General features: G+C 47.9%; 1 protein-coding gene across 1 annotated transcript in view; it reads left to right on the plus strand.

The window, feature by feature from the left end:
- The first annotated feature begins 13,534 nt into the window (after positions 1-13,534).
- AGO2 (argonaute RISC catalytic component 2) overlaps positions 13,535-20,397 on the plus strand; it is an 83,536-nt gene continuing 76,673 nt past the window's right edge. Inside the window, exon 1 of the mRNA XM_088448053.1 lies at positions 13,535-13,723. Coding sequence (XP_088304179.1) covers positions 13,702-13,723 — 22 coding nt within the window. The 5' untranslated portion in view covers positions 13,535-13,701. The remainder of the gene's footprint in view (positions 13,724-20,397) is intronic.

Below are 20,397 nucleotides of genomic sequence, written 5' to 3' on the forward strand. Positions count from 1 at the left end.
AGTGAGTGGTGGTGGGAGGACCAGTATTGACATCTCTGGGCCGGGCGACCAGGTGCTGTACCACCTCCTTTATGGCCTGGCGGTTTTCCGCTAAGGCCTGGCGGGTTTCCTCTATGGCGACCTGTTGTTGCCTGGCGGATTCCTGCTGAAGTTTGTTAGTCTCCTGCTGAGCCCTGGTAGCTTCCTGCTGAGCTGCTGTAGCTTGGAGCAAGGCCTTATTAATTTCCTCCATTTTGTCCTGGGGTGTAGATTGGAAGCTGAACCTTGCCTCTCTGAGCATTGGCTGATGCCTCCTCTATGGGACTCCAAGGACACAGTGTTATTTCCACACTCACAAATTGGGTGTCTGTCCCTTTAATTTTTAAATGGAAAGTTTTCCTCTCGCTGCAACTTCAGTGTGTGTGGATGCCCGCATTCTTCACCATATTGTGACACAGTTAGGTTAGGGGTTCCCTCTCCTGGGTAGAGGACTCCTTCCTTACACACACACACAGCAGCAGGGAAGCAGCACACCAGTCTGGATGCAAGTACAAGCTGGTCGGCGCCAGTCCTTATTGTACAATGACAGAAATATAAAGAAAACATAAATATAAATCCTAGCCCTATCTGGGCACTAACTTCACAGGTAGTTCCCTCACTACCAGAACCTGGCAGGGCCTAATGCCCTCGCCAGCAACAAAGCACAGCACAGTACTCACAAATAGGTTTTTCAAGTGTCTCTGAGCAAACTCCCTGCCTGCTCTCCCAGGTGAGACACTCAGCCCTAAACACACTAGGCTTATATTGGCCACTCTCAGGTGGAAAACTAACAAGCCTGTTACCAGGCTGCGAGAACCAAAACCTGGAGTGGCCGTGGATGGAGCCCTCCCTCTCCTCTCACCCACAACCCCCAGGTCCCAAACCGGCTTTTCAAAAAGCCGAAACTCAAGCCTGCTACACTGCAGACTTTCTCCTGGGGGTTTAAAACACAAAAGACAGGAATCTGGGACAAATGTACCTGCCACAGACCACTTTACCAGTGATCCTGTCACAATATATATATATATATATATATATATATATATATGCTCTGCAAGCTCCCTAAACACTACTGCTGCTTGCTCGCTACTTTTCTTAGTCTCTTTATGCAGATAAAATGTATCTCATTGAGGGTCGTATTCAATTGGTGGTGAAAATGTCTGTTTGTTTTCTGCAAAACTGCGAAAACTGCAAACAGGCGAAAATGGAGAAAAGAAACTGGGAAAAAGTTAACTCAATCCCAGACCAAGAGAAAAAAAAGAGCAAAATCCTAACTGTGGCTAAAAATGTGGGGATTTCTTTCAGAACCCTTAGGATAACCCCCCTAATGATAAATTACCAAAAAAGTGTATCGTAAGTTGTGTATTTTGGGTGAAAAAAAAATGGAATCACGGTGTCGAAATTCCGATTTAGGACTAAAGATAGGCATCTAAATCCTGATGCCTATCTTTAGCCCGATGACAGAATCCCGACAGACGGCTTCCCGAACGAAGGTAAGCGGGGGAAGGGTTAACGTTAGTCGCACAGAGGGGGGGTAGGATTAGGCACCCCCGGGGGGAATTAGGGTTAGGCGCCGAGGGGAGGTTGGGGTTAGGCACCCCCAGGGAGGGTTAGGTTTAGGGTGCGGGAAGGGGGGGTTAGATTTAGGTACCACCAGGGGGACTTAGGGTTAGGCACCCTAAGGGAGGTTTGGGGGGGAGAGGGGTAAGGACGGGGTACTTACCTTAACTGTCGGGATTCTGCTGGTTCGGGCTTCCGGCATCGACATTTCACCCGGCGGCTATTCAGCAGCCGGGATTTCATACCCAAGCCCCAACAAGACCGTCCCTTCATCTGTTAGGTCCCTGCCCTTATTCTGAATATTTGGGACAAGGAGGTGTCTTAATTCCCCCCAGTACAGAAAGATTGTTTTTAAATCTCCTTTTTGGTTCCTCAAGAGTGAGTCATGATTTCCCAACGTGCATTGGTTCTTCTGTCGGGGTTACTGGAACAGTGAAATGAGGAGCTAGCCTAAAAGAGGTCAGGCATGCTTTGTCCTTCTCCTCTGTCCACTCTCAAAACCACAGATCCTCTTTAACACAAATAGAGATAAGGTCATCCAAGGAAGATGGCAGTCAATTCATCTTTCTCTCGTTCTGCTGGACGCTGGCAAAAGGTGGCGATGAGGGCCTCATTATTCCAGTGTAATTCAGAGGCAAGGGTTCTAAATTGCACTGTGTATTACTCCACCATATGGGACCCTTGCTTGAGACGTAGAAGGGCGGAGGCAGCTGATCTCACTTGACCAGGCCTGTCAAAGACCTTCCGGAAAGCATAGAGGAATTCAGCACAGCTATGCAACAACGGGTTGTTGCAGTCTCATAAAGGAGAGGCCAATGCTAGTGCTTCTCGGGATGCAGTCAGGAAGCCGACGGTCTAAATGCCGACCGCCGGCTTCCCGACTGTCAAATCCCGGCAAGGTACTAATGACAGGCGTTGAAAATTTGACGCCTGTCGTTAGACCTATGCCGGGAGCCCGACGCCCAGCATACCGAACGAAGGTAAGCCGCGTGACAGGCACGGACAGTAGCGGGGGGGGGTTAGGTTTTAGGGCTCCCGTGGGGACCTAAGGTTAGGCATCCCCCCCGGGAGGGTTAGGTTTAGGCTAGGGGAAGGGGGGGTTAGGTTAGTTAATACTTACCTTTACAGCTGTCGGGATCTTCACTGGTGCCGGTCTTCCAGCATCGGGATTTGAACCGCCGGACATAGGTCTGGCAGTATTTCATACCTATTCCTGCTTCTCCGGGCATTGAAGAGTTATATGAATGAACTGTAGAGGATGATGGGCCCGAAGCCGAGGACAGTACGTAAATGTCTTTATTGAACAGTAGGCCCGGAATGGATATATACTACTGAAAAGATGGGCAGAATCGGATTAGGACCGATGATGCTGGATTGAGAGCTGAATCTGTCTGAGACCGATATTGATGAAGAACTTGATCGGTTTGAGACCGATGTTGATGAATTGAAGAACTTGATCGGTTTGAGACCAATGTTGATTAATTGAAGAACTTGATCGGTTTGAGACCGATGTTGATGAATTGAACAGCTTGATCGGTTTGAGACCAATGTTGATGAATTGAAGAGTGTGATCAGTTTGAGACCGATGTTGATGAATTGAAGAATTTGATCGGTTTGAGACCGATGTTGATGAATATTGAATGGAACCTTTATTTGGAGATATTGGATGGGACTGATGTTAGGCGATATTGTCTATGACCGATGTTTGGAGATATCGGCTAGGACCGATGGAGGCAGATAAAAACAAGTCTATGTGGAAAACCAGACTGGAGTGTTAGCTTTAACGATACTGAATTTAAACCTCTATACGCTCCTGCCTATACCTTCTAAATCCTGCCTATACCTTCTAAAATTGTCGCTATTTGCGTACGCAGTCATACAGTAAATAAATGCCTTCAGATTTTGAACTGTGTTTCCAACGCACAAAGGTTATTATTCAACATAAAAACAGTAGGTTACACGCTGTGGTCTAAAGACAATTTAGCGCAAAGAAATCATACAGACCCAAGGTACAGTTATACATACGCACGCGCTCTGGGACCAGTTACCGGCATCAACAAGAAACCTCCGTCAACAGCATCAGCAAGAAGACTCCAGATTGGAGTCTGTACGCACATTTATACCATTACAGTGATAAGCAACACAATAGGGAGGTTTGTTGTGATCCCATTGGTTCTCCATCACGGTGTATCTGTTACAGGACATTTAACAGGTCGATTCAAATGGACACAGATCAGCCTCCAACAGCCTTTTGTCTCCTTTTTCCCGCCGCATGCAAATCTAAGCTGCTAACATTACAAAGTACTTTTTAGTGTTTTAACTCCCTACAGTCCATAAGTTGAAAAGGCATGTTGCGATCTTCTCACCGATGGTACCGGAAAGCTGTTGAGACAGAGTAGATCAGTACAACACCAAACACGGTTTGCTTATCATGTACTAAACCTTAGATATTAAATAGTCTTTATTTCACAACATTAGTAATAAATGAATAAACCTTGAATATTACAATTTGAAGCTATGGAGCCTTTTATGTGGGTGTGCAGTGTGTAAGTATTAGGGGTTTGGGAAAAGACGCTAGTTAACTTGGGGCAGATGCGTACGCATGAAGCTAATAAACTGCGTTCACATGCAGGATATTATGCATTCGCTAATGTGCGTTATGTTAACAGCGCAACTGTGTGTATTTAATGTGCGTATGGGGTATGGTGAAATATGCAATCGCATGATGCTAATAATAGCATCGCCATATGTACTTAAGTGTGAGGTTCTCGAAAACGGCGCTGGGCGGCCATTCGCAAAATGGCGTCGTGCAGATCTCATTTTTAAGATGGTGTTGTGTAGCCATTCGCAAGATGGCGTTGTTCCAATCTAATTTTAAACTGATTCCGTCTCAGCCAATTATCCAGCTTCGACAGCTTGAATGGAGACTTGTATCCAGAATGGAGTGTTAGATGGAATGGAGACTTGTAACCAGACTTGGAACTGGAATCACACGGACTCATACCTCTAAACTTTTCTAAACTGGAAGGAGGGACAGGGCGCGCATTCGGCGCGCGCGCATTCGGCGCGCGCGCCTGAAAAAGGGGGCTTGGCTTCAAAAAGGGGCGGCGCCAACTGAAAACGGGCGGAGTCTCGCGGCTTCCCCCCATTTTCGTGACTATAGGGGGCGTGCCCAGCATTCTCCGAGATGCTGGGCAGCCCCCCAGGCTCTCCCTACGCTAGTGAACAGATGCCGTGCGATGCGCATGGCATCTGTTCACCTTCTGCACACCCGCTGCTCTGCTAGGCAGAGCAGTGGGTGTGCTTTTCCCAACTTCCCCCCCACCGCGGGACACTGTGGCTCGCGGGCAGGACAGTCCCAGAAAAACGGGACTGTCCCACTAGAAGCGGGACAGTTGGCAGGTATGCGGACTGGAACCGTTCAGATACAGAGTGCCTGGGAGCTCAGCACTGAGCTGTAACTTCAGCAAGGAGCGATGTTGCACTGGCATCAGAGGCCAGTCAGGAAATGGAATTTATAGGGGAGGATCCCTAGGGATTGGATGCTGCAATCAGCTGGTCTGGGAGCAGCACTATGAGTGTAGGGAGAATGTCAGGAGGCAGAGTTCAACATGGCTGCTCCCATACTGTGGTTTAGGAGGGAACTCTGACGTGCAGCTTGTGTGCCATCATGCTGGAAAGACACACTGTGAGCAAGGGGCTGCGGAGAGCCATCTCCATGCTCAGTGACAGGACACTGATCGGACAGGGCAGGAGCAGCACAGACAGACTTCAGCACCAGCCAGGAGCTATGTGCAGAGTGAGCGGACTTCTGTGCTATCCGGGAGTGATGCACAGCGCAAGCGGACTTCGGCGCTAGCCTGGACAGACACCGGAGAAGTAAGAAAGAGGTTTTTAGGGGCGGAGCATGACAATGAAGCACTGGTTGAGAAACCCCCAGCAAGCCTTTGGATCACTGTCAAGTGTCAGGGGGTTAGGTATATGAAGATAGGAGAGATGCAGTCTGGAAGCCGACGGTCAAAATGCCTACCGCCGGCTTCCCTACTGTCTAATCCCGGGAGGGGTCTAATGATAGGTGTCGAAATCCCGAAATCTATCGTTATCCCTACGCCGGGAGCCCGACGCCCGGCATTCTGAACGAAGGTAAGCTGGGCGGCGGGCGCGGACAGGCACAGCTGGGCAGCGTCTCAGCGAGTACTGCAGATGCTCGGCACTGCCCGGCAAAAAAAAACACTCTAAAAAGCACATGCAATCACTAGTCCCGAAATCCAGAGATTCAAATCCTGCCAATTTTAGACCAAAATTCCGGGATCCCACCGATACTGATCCCGGGATTTACCTCCCTAGTGACAGTGTACCAGCTGATTCCATTTTGGGGTCAGAGTGTACTGTCACAAACTCAGTGATTTAATGGATGACTACTGTCAACTAGTTTTGGCGATACCCAAAACAGATACGTAGAGTCTAATATGCTGAGTCGTGTGGCAGCCTCCAATTCAAGGTTTAAGTCCCAGCCCCCAGGAGACTGACTATGGACCACACCCTGCATGACAGTTTGCACTCCAGCGATCAAAGACATCAGTCTCTCAAACAAGATAGATAAGTTGGAGACCTGACCCTTCAAGGATGAGAGGCAAAGTTCTTGGTCCAACCTGACCTGCAAGAATGAAAAGAGATGTGGCAGTCAAAATTGAGAAGCAGCCCTTTGTTCACACAATCCACTCAGGGGCCCATTTATCAAAGATCATTTGAGGTAAATTCCCCGAAAACACCTGTTTTCGGGGGTTTACCTCAAATACTTAGTATCCCCCGAATGTATGAAGGAGGGATCGCAGCAGGTATCTCCATAGGTTTCTATGGGGGATGCGATGCTGCCAAATGTATCAATATCGGGAATGCTTCGCATTCCCGATATTGACCCCAGCAGCTAACGCCATCTGCAGATAGCGTTAGCCGCTGTGTCCTATGGGCACTTAACGCATTTGAGCCGGCGGAGGGATCTTCCAGCTCCCTCCGCCGCCAATGGGCACCGCTCATGTGCAGTCCACGGGACTGCGCATGCGCAGCAGCCCGGAATGCGCTCCGGCCACATCGCAGGGACGGGCTCTTTTCGGAGCCCGTCTCCGTGCATGTGCCGGGTCATACATTCGGCCGGCATGATCGCATTGTGCAATGCGATCATGGGCGATACTGCATGCCCTGATCGCATTGCAAAATGCGATCCATAATAAATGGGCCCCTATAAGTCCTCCAAGAAGCCTGATGGTAATTGTCAGCCATAGCCGGTTAACGTGCCATGGATGACATGGACTCTCTCCCTCCTGATGCGCATGAACAATCTTGGCAGCATAGAGATTGTGGGAAACTGGTATCTCAGAAGAAAATACCATCTGACTGTCAAGGCATCCACCAAGGTTACCTGAGGATCCTGGGACTACTCCCTGTTCTGAGAAAGCATCTTGTTCAGCCTGGAAGCCATGACAGCTATGTCTGGGGACCCCCAACATTCTACTTTCAACTTGAATGTATCGTGAAGCTCCCACTCCTCCTAGTAACGGAAGTGCCTCTCTCAGTAGTTCACCCTCAGAATGAAGATGGCCGAGATGACTTGAGTGGTCTTTACCAAGGTCATGCAACTTCTTGGGAAGGAAGGGAAGGATAGGGGAAGGCAAAGGGTAGGGAAGGGAGGATTTTCAGTAGCTTCACACATTCATCACAGAAACGATTTTAACTTTTGGAACTATATTATACACTTCAGTCTCTCATTCCATTGACTCAACCTATGCTGAATGAATTGTAAAGTGACACAATAAAACTAATAGCACACTGTTTTTCATAGGCACCAAAGAAAGTCCTTTGTGGCTTCCAGTTGTACGTTGTGTATGTAGCCTCCTCCCTCACGTGTCCATCTATGTCCTCATGAATAGTCGTGTGCAGTAACATTAGACTAACAGCCTGCAACAGCTGCTTGCATCCTGGTGTATAGTCGGCGGCTACTTGCTTTTCATGAGGCCAAAATACTTCAGTTGATCCTCTGCTCCTTTAATATGTTACAGTGTGTATTTATAGATGCACAAAAGCAAAGGTGTTTCTGAGCAGGCTACGTACTCTTTAAAAAGAAAGTAATCATGTTTGCTAACAAAGTCAATGCAGAAAATTCTACCCTTAATAAACAGAATTTGATAACATAAAATATAATCCAACTTGCTCTGTTTTTCCGTCCTTTTCATTTACGGAGGGACTTCGGCTACATCATAAAAGCTGCATTCCTCAAAGTTGCACAAACCAGGGGCCTGATCCATTACCGTTCGCAACTGCGATTACGCACGCAACTGGTCACTACGATTGCAGTGACTATGCAGACTCATCATAAAGTGATTGACAGGAAGTGTTGTTTGTGAGTGGTGACGGGCGGGGGGGGGGGGGTCGGCGAAACGCAGGTGTGCCAGTGCGTTTCAACACCGTTGCAGGGGCGTGCATAAATTATCCACTACGATGCCTTACGCAGCCTGAGCACTCATAGCGTGCGCTGAAGTTAGCAATGCCTGAGTAAGGTCAGAGCTAGTGCACGTGTGAGTGAGGCTGCGATGGTACTCGATGTTACCGATGGTTTCGAAGTCTTGCTAAAGATTACGGACGTGTGTAAGGTAAAGTGGGCGTCCTTGTGTTATGCTGCAACGGCATAGCGATCGCAATGGATTAGCATACTGTCGCAGTGAGACTGCGTGCGTAATTGCTATTGCAATCGCGTTAGTGAATCAGGCCCAAGCTTCCTTAAAAAAGTTTAATTTGGTGAAATCACCTAAACTTTTCTCACCCGTTTAATTCACAGTTAGTGATGTGCAGAGCGGCGTTGAATAGGACATTGTGACTCTCATAGGAAATGGCAAGATGGACACACCTGCATAAAGTGAGGCAGCTGTGAAGGGATTTATAATCAGGAAACAGTTTTTGTGCAAATAGCTGGCCCAAAGCTGCACGATAATCGTTCACAGCCTGAAACCGTCTGAATAGCGGTGTGATTGTTTTTTTATTTTTTTGTAAAATCAAACCTGAATGATCCACCTGACCGTCCTTCAGCTGACCACAAGCGGTGAATGGACATCAATCAGTGTATGGAGGCGCTGCTCTCCTCTTCCTTGTCGACGGGTCAGCTGCACTATCTCGCAGTCTATGGGGTGGGCAAAAATCACCCCCCCCTCAGCTGTTGTAAAACTACACAACCCAGCATTCCCTGCCAAAGTTTTGTTATTTGGCCATGCTAAAACTGTTGCAGGGTATTCTGGGATGTGTAGTTCAACAACAGCTGAAGGACTGCTTATTGCCCACTCCTGGATGGCCAGCTTCAGTGTGCATGTTAAGCACTTACGACTTGGTAAAACCACATTGCGGATTTTGTACCACATACTACGACAGTGGGTAAATCATTTTCCAGTTTTTAACACTATACTAAATGGACCAGATTGTTTTTTGCATTAATCACTCAGGTAAATGTCAATCGGGGCCTGCTGCACACATGTATACCCCTAGCGACAATACATAATGACATTGGGTGCCTTACACCCTAAGGCCCTGATTCAGAGTCACTCGCTATTTGCGGTCGTTCGTTCTAAAACAAGGGGTGGCTATTCAAATGAACCGTTCGCTGTTTGCGTTCTGTTCACGCCTCTAGGTCTGAACGAGCGAACAAAACTTGCGTTCGTTTTTTGGAAAATACGCCCCCTGGCCGCTCGCATCCTACGTCATGTCCGCTATTTATTAGATTAATCGAGTAGATCGACCAGGGTATGAACTGCTCGCTATTCTTGTGGTTGGTTTTTGCTACCACAATTTTGCGAACAGTTCTGGCTATAAATAACCCAGTGACGTGGTCAATGACGCTGCTGTTTTAAATATGCACACCCATAAAACGCCTGTTTTGACCTTAAGCACGCCTGCGATCGGATCTCCACTCCCCGTTTTCAAGCACCTTCCCCTGTTACCACACACATACGCCTCATCCTGTCACTCAAATTATCAGGCATTCGCTATTTTGCGAGCACATGAATTTCGGCCGCACTGAGTGGTTCGCGCATGCGTATTACGATCCGTACGCATGCGCAGTTGGGCAAACATCGCTCGGAGCGACCGAGCAGCCACTTGCGTCCGGCTCTGAAACAGGGCCAATATCCCTAACATTCCTTCCTGGTGACAGGACACATTTCCATACAAGCTGACATTTAAAAACACATTCCAGGGATATTTATCCACTGCATTTGTGCTGGTTACCAGCGTTACCATGGACCTTGGAGCACTACAAATACCTTCATGACACCATTACTGGACGTAATAATAGTGTATATCCATAAATCCCGACTTTTTTAAATTGTGTACAGTGGGGACAAAGTTGGGGTGTTGTCACGCATCACAGGGGTGTGTCCAGAACTTCTGACATACCCAATGGCGGGCATACATTATGCAATTATTGGTCCAATTAGCTGATTATCCGGCAGATCCGGCCTGTAATCGCTTAAGCTGGGCATACACGGCCAGATAAAATGCCTGTCAGACCAGCAGACATTTTATCTGGCAGCCTGCCAGCTGCAGATGTCCGCGTCATTTCTCTCACTGTGTATTAGCCGACATCCGCGCCCTGCCCCCGGGGGAGGAGACATTTCCGTTCCTTCCGCAGGAAATGTCTGTCTGTCGGCCGCGGCTGGGCATACACTGCCTGATGCTGCCGACATTGTACTCATAAATATTGCACGGGATGGGCTTGCTGAACAATCCGGCATGCCCGACCGAGCAATATTTAACCCTCGGTCGCCTGCACACGCGCTACAATTATCGGGGCGATTCCGTAGATATCGGGCGGATCGCCCCAATAATTGTAGCGTGTATGGCCAGCTTTAGTGTATGACTACGATTGATCAGGCATGAGAAATCTTCCATCCTACCCGACTATCAGTTGGCCGCAGTGTATGCCAATATTTTCCTTGTGCCTTCATAAGGGAGGAACACCGAAATGTCTCCTCCACAAGGGAGGAACCCAGGTATTGTGTGGCCATACACTAGGAAATATGTCACAGTGAATGGCCATGATATTTGCTGGGTTCAGGCTAACAGATATCTGTTGGTCTGACAGGTAATATATATTGTGTAGTGTGTACCCAGACATACTCAAAAAGCGTAGCTTGCGCGCATGCGTGCCCAGCATCAACCGATAGTGTGCGTCTGTGGGTGGAACAAGGAACAGGGCTTATTGTCTCCCGATTTTGTACATCTAAAGGGGCCCATTCAAATACACGGCCCTCGGCAGCTCACATTGCACAATTCAATGTCCATTACGGTAAGCTGGTTCTGGTTGCGTCTTCATGGACGGAAATCAGAGTCAATCTTCAGTAGTTAACACGTGGAAGCGTTCAGGCGGGTTTCCCGCGCTCAATTTAATCTGCCCCCAAGCGGCATCTATACATAGTATAAAATAGAGTCCCCGGTAGGCGCCTGTCTGTTTTTCCGGGCTAATCTCGAAAACCACTGGACGGATTTTGAAGCAGTTTTCACTATTCTATAGAGCATTTATGAAGGAAGGTTTAGGTGCATGAAACATTAATGTATCAAAGGGAGCTGAGCAGTGACGGTTTTCGTAAAGCAAATTGATGGAAAAACGGCCGCCCGAGCGCAGTCTTGGCTTACGCTGCCTAAATCATTAAAGATATATCATAGCGATGGACTTTATATTATACCATGTAGAGATCGATACGTATTATCCAGTTTCTCCAGAAAAATCGATGTAAGCCCTGTTTACTGATACAAAAATGCAGTTTTTCCTTTTTTTCACTGTTCCTATTATGTGAAAAACGATTCTTTCATTTCAAACGAGTCCAATTCCCGGTAAGAGTTGGCTTTGGCATGACAATAAATACAGCGCAGGGACAGACGCTTAACCTGGATGGAGTTGACCTAAGTGGAGACTGTTTTACTCGTGGACAACTTTACGTGGCCCTTTTGCGTGTCACGTCAGTACTAAATCTTCTCATGTTGACTTCAGTAGGAAAAACGACTATTGCCGTCTACAAGGCGATCTTATAAGACCTCGATTAAAAAAAGACTATCACCGGAAATTCAAAATTGCTCCCTTGTGAAGCCGGGGCGGGTCGCTAGTTTATTTATATAGCTCAGACATATTCCGTTAGGGGTTTTTACTTGCATTGTAAATGCTCATTTTAAATATTAACTTTTAAAGCTTGGAGCGCAATAAGCATGGCATGTAAGTAGAATAGAATAGGGGGTGATTTGGTGGCGCAGTCGGTCAGGACTCAGTAGTATTATTGACAAACAGGGAGAATCTGTATGACAGTGTCCCAGGAAAGTAGGGACAGTCGGCAGAGCCACACTGCATGCAATTGGAATAGGACCTGTTTTGCCTCATGCAAAAAAAAACTTCCCTGTCGCCACAGTAACCTACATTGTGCCCGTATAATGCAGATCAGGCTCTCAGAGCCCATTATTACGGCTATTGTAGTTCGCACTGAGGGCCTGATTCTGAGCCGGACGCTCTGACAGAGCGCTCGCTCTGAATCAGGGCCGGCCTTCTTGTTTTTTAGAGTGGCCTCATGGCCACTCGCATAGCTGTGGGTGACCACCCACAGCTATAGCGAGCGGACAGGAAGATGGTCGCGATAGTCAAGACCATCGGGCTTGCGTCGAGACCCTTGTGTTAGGGTCTCATTGCCGCAAGCCCCAGAGAGATTTCGGCTCTCACAGAGCCAAAATCTCTCCCACTGACATAAGTGGGGCCACCCCCAAACGGAGGCGTTCACATGGGAACGCCTCCGTCTGGGCAGCCACCCCCCGGTCCGCCCACCAAAGGGGGCGTGCTGTCACTCAACATCGACAGCACGCCCCCTTTGGTACGAGACCCGGAGCGACGGTTTGCCCGTCGCTATCCGGGTCTCGCGCATGCGCACTGGGCCACCATAGACCCGCTTGCGAGCGCATAGTGCTCTCAAGTGGGTCTGATTCAGACCCGCTCGCTCTGAATCAGGGCCGGGTTTTTTTTTTGTAGAACAGCCTCCTGGCCGCTCGCATAGCTGTGGCTAACAGAGCCGGAAGCTTTTCACTGACATCACTTGTGATGTCAGTGGGGCCACCCCCAAACGACAGGCGTTCTCATGGGAACGCCTCCGTTTGGGCAGCCACCCCCCTGCCTGCCCACCAAAGGGGGCGAGCTGTCACTCAACATCAACAGTTCGCCCCCTGTGTTGCGAGACCCGGAGCGACCGTCGCTATCCGGGTCTCGCGCATGCGCACGTCGGAGCCGGCTCCATCGTGCGCATGCGCTCTGGGCCACCATCGACCCGGTTGCGAGCGCTCAGCGCTTGCGACCGGGTCTGGATCAGACCCTCAGGGTGCGCTTCTCACCACTACGGATAAATGGTTTATGGCCGATGTTGAATCCTTTTGCCATCGATGGGTGAGAACCAGATGGTTTCCCTCCATCGATGTATAAGCATAACTCTGCCCTCGGCACCCGCGAAGCCCCGCCCCCAGTTTCTGATTGACCCATGGGCCTGTAAGTAAAAATAAAAAACAGGGATGAACATCGGTTAATACAACCATCGATGGCCATCCATTGCATAGTTGGTATCCATCGATGGCTGCTTGCTATTTTGCCATCGATGGTATCCAAACCGTTGGCCGCCCCTACTTCCCACACCAAAGATGGCGGCCGGGCAGAGACAGGCAGCTGTTGGCCGGCGTTGACTGAGTAACCGTAACCGCCGATTAAGTCACGCCCCCTCATTTACCCGCCCTTTTCCCCTCTCCGTGTGACGTCAGCAAACCAGGGCCGTGCCCCCGCCCACTCCAGCTGACGCAGCCTATAGGAGTCCCGGTCGACGCCCCCTGACGCCACCGCACCGCCCTCCGCCTTTTTTTTTTTTTTTTTTTTTCCCCTCAGCAATTCATGTCGCTCCCAGTGAGGAGACGGCGGCGGCGGCGGAGTGTGGACGGCCCGATGGAGACCTGAGTGTCGGGGGGTGGGGGAGGAGTCGCCGCCACTATCGACCGGAGATCGGGATCTTCTCTTTTTTTTTCTTTTCTTTTTCTACTGGTTTGGAGCCTGTGGGTAGTGGAACCGAGATGTACACCGGAGCCGGCCCGGGTGAGTCCCGTGTGATGGAGTGCCACACGCGGTGGTCACTGTGCCCCCCCCCGGTGCCGCCTCAGGACGGGGAGGGGGCTATTATCTCCCCCTCTCCATAACTGCCGCGGCGCGCGCGAGAGAGGTCCCGCGCGGGGTGCTGCTGCTGGTCACGTGCCAGGTGCCGGGTGGCATGCTGGGAAGGCCTCCTCTTAAAGGGCCAGCCCGGGGTTGTGATGTGCCAGCCCTGACCTGGCAGCCAGTGGGATGGTGGTGGGCATCATGTGGCCCTGTGGGGTGCCCTGCAGGGTCAGGAAGCACTATGCTGGTGTAAGTCACCTCCTGGTTTTTACCATCACATTGCCTTGTGGATGGGCAGCCAGTGCCTGTGATGGTGGTATCCCAATTCCCATTGCCTTTCTCCCCCCAAACCACATGGTAGATATGATTTGGATCTTGTAGATATTGGATCATGAAATCCTGATTATATGGCCTGCAGTTCCAGTCTTGTTCCTGATTTTGTCAGAGCCTATAGTGATATCAGTCTTTGCGCCACAGGTGTGTTGAGGGCTGCATGCATGTCCCCGAATGGAACGTACACTCAACCTGAGTCAGTGTCTTTAAATCCGCTGTCCCATGAAAAAGTAAAGTGATGGCCAGAAGGTCGTATCTTGGTAAACACCATATTTCCTAGGATTGTTTCTTCTGCTGGTTAATAAGTGTCATGTGACTGCCATAGCAGCCACAGTCACATGGCACAAGAGGCTTTTGAATGCCCCTGAGCTCAGTCTGCACTCTGACATCCAGCCACCTTCCTCCTTTCTACCCTCCAGTCGCCACCATTACGTGATATGGTGCAGTCTGCGCATGACTGGCAGCCGTACTTTCAGTGCTTATTCTCATGCGCGAGTGTGATATGTAGATTAAGATGTCAACATGATAATGTACTTCTGGGTCCTGTATTCCTTGACGGAACTTGCATGAATAGGTATAGCCAATTGCTTGTCTACAGTTTAATAATCATTTTTAAGTGTTTGGGCCCATTGCCTGTTTTGTGATACGGAGATGTAGTGTTCTCTAGCATTTGTTAAAATGTTTAATCTAAATGTATTTATTATATAAATATATTTAGTGCATCTTGCATTTTGGTTGCGTTTATACTAAAGGTGCATACACACTAGACGATATGCTCCCTGAGCGATATCGTCTAGTGTGTCCCCGGCAGGCTGTGCTCAGTGTCGTTTATGACATTGAGCACAGCCGCTGAACGATATCATTAACGATATCGTTCAGCGCCGGGCTCTCTCCCCCATTCCCTGACATGCAGCAACCTGACGAGATCGTCAGGTCGGCCTGCATGTCAGCCCGATGAACGATGATGACGAACGACCCGCGGGAACGTGCGTCGTCGTTATCGTTCATCTTTTTGGGCTTAAAAATGGACGATAAAGTGGACGACTGAACGATATCGTTATCGTTCAGTCGTCCACTTTATCGCCCAGTGTGTACGCACCATAAGTGCGAGAAGGCTGCTGACAATTTGTATACTGCTGTGCATTGTGAATATTACTTGATAGTTACTGGTGTCTGAATCTAGGGGCAGTTTAATTGTTTTTAGTGGGCGCTCGACTGAGCAATTAAATTGTTGCTCCAGTTGGGCACGTATAGCCATGGGAGCAGCAATATGCGATAAGTCTGTGGTTTGGGCACTCAAACTGATGTTTGGGTGCGCTAAAGGTTTTGCATAGCTAAACCTTGTCTACTTGGGGGCAATAAGGCATTGGTGCCCAAAAACGATTGAAGATCGCACCCGATTTTCTGTCAGTTCAGGGAGATGGGCTGTGATAAAACATTTGCATCACCCCCTATAATAGCAGAAAAAGATAAGTTATGGTTTCCAAAACTTTCCCAGGCTGTCATTGACAGCGGTCACAGTCTTTCATGGCTGTTTATATACCTGTGCAACCTTATGTAGGTTTGGGATCCCCAGAATAGCCAGTTATAAATGCAGTAAGATGATGACCACATCGAAAAGCTGTCAGTAGTGTGTTCCTAGTTTTCACGTTGATTTTTCCTTATAGTATTAAATTAGAGCACATCACTAAGTATGGTTCAAACATATATTAAAAAATAATATATACTTATTTATTGCTCCTCATTTATCAAAAGTGTAGTCACTGTAACTGCAAAATTGGGTATTTCAGGACCACAGATTACAAGAGTACCTAAAGGGGAGACGGGGGGGGGGGGGGGGGGGGGGTGGAGACGATGGTGAGGGGAAGGAAAGTGGGTCCTGCTCATCAGCGTTCACCTACAGGGGAGTGGCAGTCAAATGGGTGACACAGGGGGGTGAGTCAGTGCGCGGGGACGAATGGGGTGGGTTAGGAGGAAAGCTGGTAGCCTTTGATAAAATTAAAGGCTAGCTGGTAAATCTTTTGTTCTCGTGTGGGCACTCGGAGTGGTTATGACAAGTTTTGATTCCTAATTCTACATTAAAACAACATAGCTGAGCTCTTAATCACTGCTCCATCGCCACAGGGATTAGGAGGATGTTCCTCGGTTTGTTATGTGTCCTGGAAACCACACCGTCACAGTAACTGTTTTCTGTACATTTTGTTTTGGTGGAAAGGATCCATCTGCCCAAAACGATAAAATGTAATTTTTTTTCCCGTGGAATCATGGGTAATTATCCGGAGTCCCTGAACCTTTTTAGGTGCTTAATTTAGGATGTTTCACCTGAATTTTAGGTGTTTGGTCAAATTAACCTTTAAATGTTCCACTTACATAATGTATTCAGACGCATACAATTGTTTTTGATTTGCAAACAATGGTGGTGTTCTATCGGAGGCTCTTGGCAAGTGTTGGTCACAATAGGGCCCCTTACGACCTTAGAAAGGTCACTTAAGTTCATTTCTGAAGTTACAATGGAACGGCGGTCACATACATGAAAGATGGCAGAGAGTTGGTTCGTCTGTGCCAAGCAATAATTGGTGATGAAAGCCAAATATCTGTAATCCCAGTAATGATGATCCTGGTACTTCTTTCCCTTGTGGGGTTTGAATGTTTGCGTTTGGCAGATAAGGTTTTATGTTCCTCCTCCTCCTTGTTGTTTTGCAGTGTTTGCTCCTGTGTGAAGTGTGCAGCACAGAATAGGTGTGCGCTGTAACAATGGCTCATTCTGCCCTAGAATACTGGCAGCACATGAGGTTTTAGTGTTTGCTGAGCGTTTCACCAAGTGATTTGCATTGTGAGACCAGTGTCAGGAGTTATCTGAGGACAAGCACCAAATATGGTCCTAGCTATTCATTCACAAGACTCTACCTTGTACAATAATGCCATCTGCTTTCCACAGGCTCAGCCGAGATATTGCTGTGTGATTTGTGGCCGGTCACAGACAAATAGTTTATTAGCATTATTATATAATTTCCCCTCCTCATCTTTTTCCTCTGATATTAGTGGCTTGTGTGTTCAGTAGTCTGACATGTTGTGTGTGTGTGTACTTCCCGTGTGTGTGTGTGTACTTCCTGTGTGGGTGGGGAGGAGGTGGTGTGCATTATACCTCATGGCAAGTACACCCAAGCAGGTTTTGGATTTTGTGATGCACGAAACATTCTTGTGGTTGCGCCTATAAACGCAGGTAGGAATCTGCATAATATTTTAAAATAAAACCAACAGTTAGTAGCCAGTATTGCACAACACATTATACAGCCTAGGGTGCCCCCCTCCTTCCAGTAAAGTAACATATTACACCAGCCTGCGCCCCATAATGAATCATTTCAAACCCCCCATTTCCATTAGGTGATAGCATAGTGCATGCATTCTGACCGCACGGGTACCTCACCCTATACACCCACCCGCATATGACGCACATCAGCCTGTGCTAAGCAACCCTCGTTGCCCAATTTGGACTCATAATTGTCTAACGCAGTTTGAGTGATCTTATTGTTTGGTCAAAGCAGGGGTGTATTTATAATGGGTGCAGGGTGTGCGGTGTCCCTGGGTCCAGGGGAGTCCTGCACCACACACCCTTCACCCATACTTTTTATTTTTATAGTTACCTCTCCGAAGTCCCACGGAGAAACGCTACACAAAATGGCTGGAAAATGGCCGCCACAGCCATTTTTCCCGGCGTTTTGCCAATGCGCCGTAGGAAAACACCAAGAAAATGGCGGCTGCACCGTTTTCTCCGTGACCTGTGCATGCGCAGTAGACTCTGGGCACACTCTAGTATCCTGAGTCTACTGCTGCTGTCACTTCTCTGACTGCAGCTGGGGAAAGAGGAGGGGGCCCCGAACGGGAAGTGAACATGGGCCCCCTCCTCTCAATGCGCCCCTAGGTCTAAGTGACAGGATTGGTCTGTGTTGCCTGTTGGGAGTAACCTGTATGCATTTTATTTGCTGCACGGTTTCCCAGTAAATGCTCCATTTGACCCACTGATTTGATATGCTGTTCCCCTAGTAGAATTAGGCCACCCGAGGTTGCGTTGACATGTCCTCCTGATCTGCAGTATGAGAAAACGTTCACATATAATGGGTTCAAGTTTGTTTTATGAAACTTGCATACCTGGTGCAATGCCCACACGCGAGAAATGTGAGAATTTGCGGTAGTCGTGGCGAGTATGTGACTTTTCTACGAAGAGAAGTGTATGAAAAAGGGGAAACCACCCTGGACACCAGGGTAGTTTCCCTATAGAAGGCTGTTAGCGGTCATAAGGAAAGTACTACTAGGTTTTTTTAAAGGTGATCATGTGTGAATTTTTTTTTTTTCTGTCCGTTTTATTTTTCAACATTCTAGCTTTTAGGGGTGTTGAAAAATGTTTATGTATAGGCCTGTATTCAATTTGAGGCGAACAGCCAGAATCATGTCATTTCGCCAGGCAGTAAAGTATCTCTCTATTCAATTTGAAAGTCAATACAATGTAATGGGCAGAAAAGTTTAGCCTATGAAAGCAGGTGGAAAAAAGTGCAGAACTGGGGTTTAGGGGTGCAACGTTGCGGGAACCCCCGAGCAGCCTTTAGACTGTCCCCCAAAGGTAAACTGTCAATTTTTTTTTTTTAAGAAAACCCTAATAAATCACTTCGAATTTTTCAATTTGGGGGCGAAAAACAAAATGTTGGGGGACAAAGTTAAAAACTAGCGAACTAGACTCCAGGGGGTCTAGACTCCAAGTATGCCCCAGATGTTTTTATCATTGCAGGTGTTTGCAGCAGGTGGATTTTTTCACAATTTTTTTAAACTTAACTTTACCAACTTTTAAATATGCTGACCCCCATTTTCAAGTACCCCAAATTTGCTGGGATAAGTTATTTCTGCAAAAAACCTTCAGAATACTATTCTGCACCACTTATACAAAAACGCTATTTAGCGGCTATTGAGCCTGTTTAAAAACACCAAATACCTTCAGCAAGCCAAACTGGGGGGTACCATAGGGAACCCCCATGTCAGAACATCTTTTGGGGGGTGTCAGGCTGATTTCCCCAAATCTGACAGGACTTTCCGCTTGTTTATGTTTCGCCGGGTCCCGTTTTCGCATACTTTCAAATTGGATACGCGGGCACGCGAGCGGTACTTTTCCGCCTGCAAAACAGGCGAAGTAGGCGGAAAGTCCGGGAGGCAGAAAGTATCGCGGGTCCCCTCAAATTGAATACGGCTCAGTGTTTTATACAAGGTTGTAAAATGTTTAAATACACCTTTTTACCTCACCTCAAAGTTCTAAAACCCATCAATAGAAAACCACCTTGTACCTGTCCCCCGGCGCTTACCCCTGCCCACGTTTGTCCCCCCCTGCTGCTTACTCCTGCCCACGTTTGTGTCCATATCCCCCCCCCCACCCCCCCCCCCCCCCTACGCTTACACCTACACCACGATTGTCCCAACGGTCTCTTACCCCTGCCCACGTTTGTGTGTCGTCGTCCCCCCATCGCTTACACCTGCCCACGTTTGTCCCCCTTTATTGAGCTCTTTAGAGAAATTTACCTGAAAACTGACGTGTCTTTATCGCCCAAACTATGCTATTTAAACCCCACTGGTGCACGATAGACAATTGGGATGGGTGTACCAGAGGTTCTGCTCTGTGTCCCGACATTTTTCCTTAAAATAAAGATTTTCCCAACATTTTCACCTGCTCGGGGCGGTGCATCCAAAAAAACTCACTAATTTCCTTTGAAAAATTAATTAGAGTTTGGAATTGGATTTTAAATTAAATTCGCCGTGAGAACTACTCGCAGGACCCAACTCGCACCTAACGGGACTGACCTCGAATGGCTGCATGAGACTGTTGCCAGGGGCAGGAGATGCTATGTATGTAAGGAAGTATCACCTGCTATCCCAATGTTCTCTACAATAGATCTTCAGCACTCCTTCATCTGCTGATATTGCACTTTAGAACTGCTGTCTAATAGCTAAAGGCGCTTTAAAAATAGGATTATTGGTTTCTCATGGTTCTGTTCCCACCCTTCTAAAATGTTCACATCCCTATTAAAATGTTTGCACCACCTGTCTCACTTGTGGGAGCACATGTACTCATGCAGTAGATTAGTACTGGTAAAAGTAATTGGCAAACCATGTAACAGTTGGGTTCCCAATTCATGATTACTTTTGCTATGTACACTGTTGGTGCATACACACGGTCAGATATGAATAACTATTTTAAAAATCGTTCATATTTGAAAGAAAATCTGACATGCGGGCCTGCA

This window comes from Taudactylus pleione, unplaced genomic scaffold (genome assembly GCF_031769625.1).
Source record: "Taudactylus pleione unplaced genomic scaffold, aTauple2 ptg000450l, whole genome shotgun sequence".
NCBI classification, from domain to species: Eukaryota; Metazoa; Chordata; class Amphibia; order Anura; family Myobatrachidae; genus Taudactylus; species Taudactylus pleione.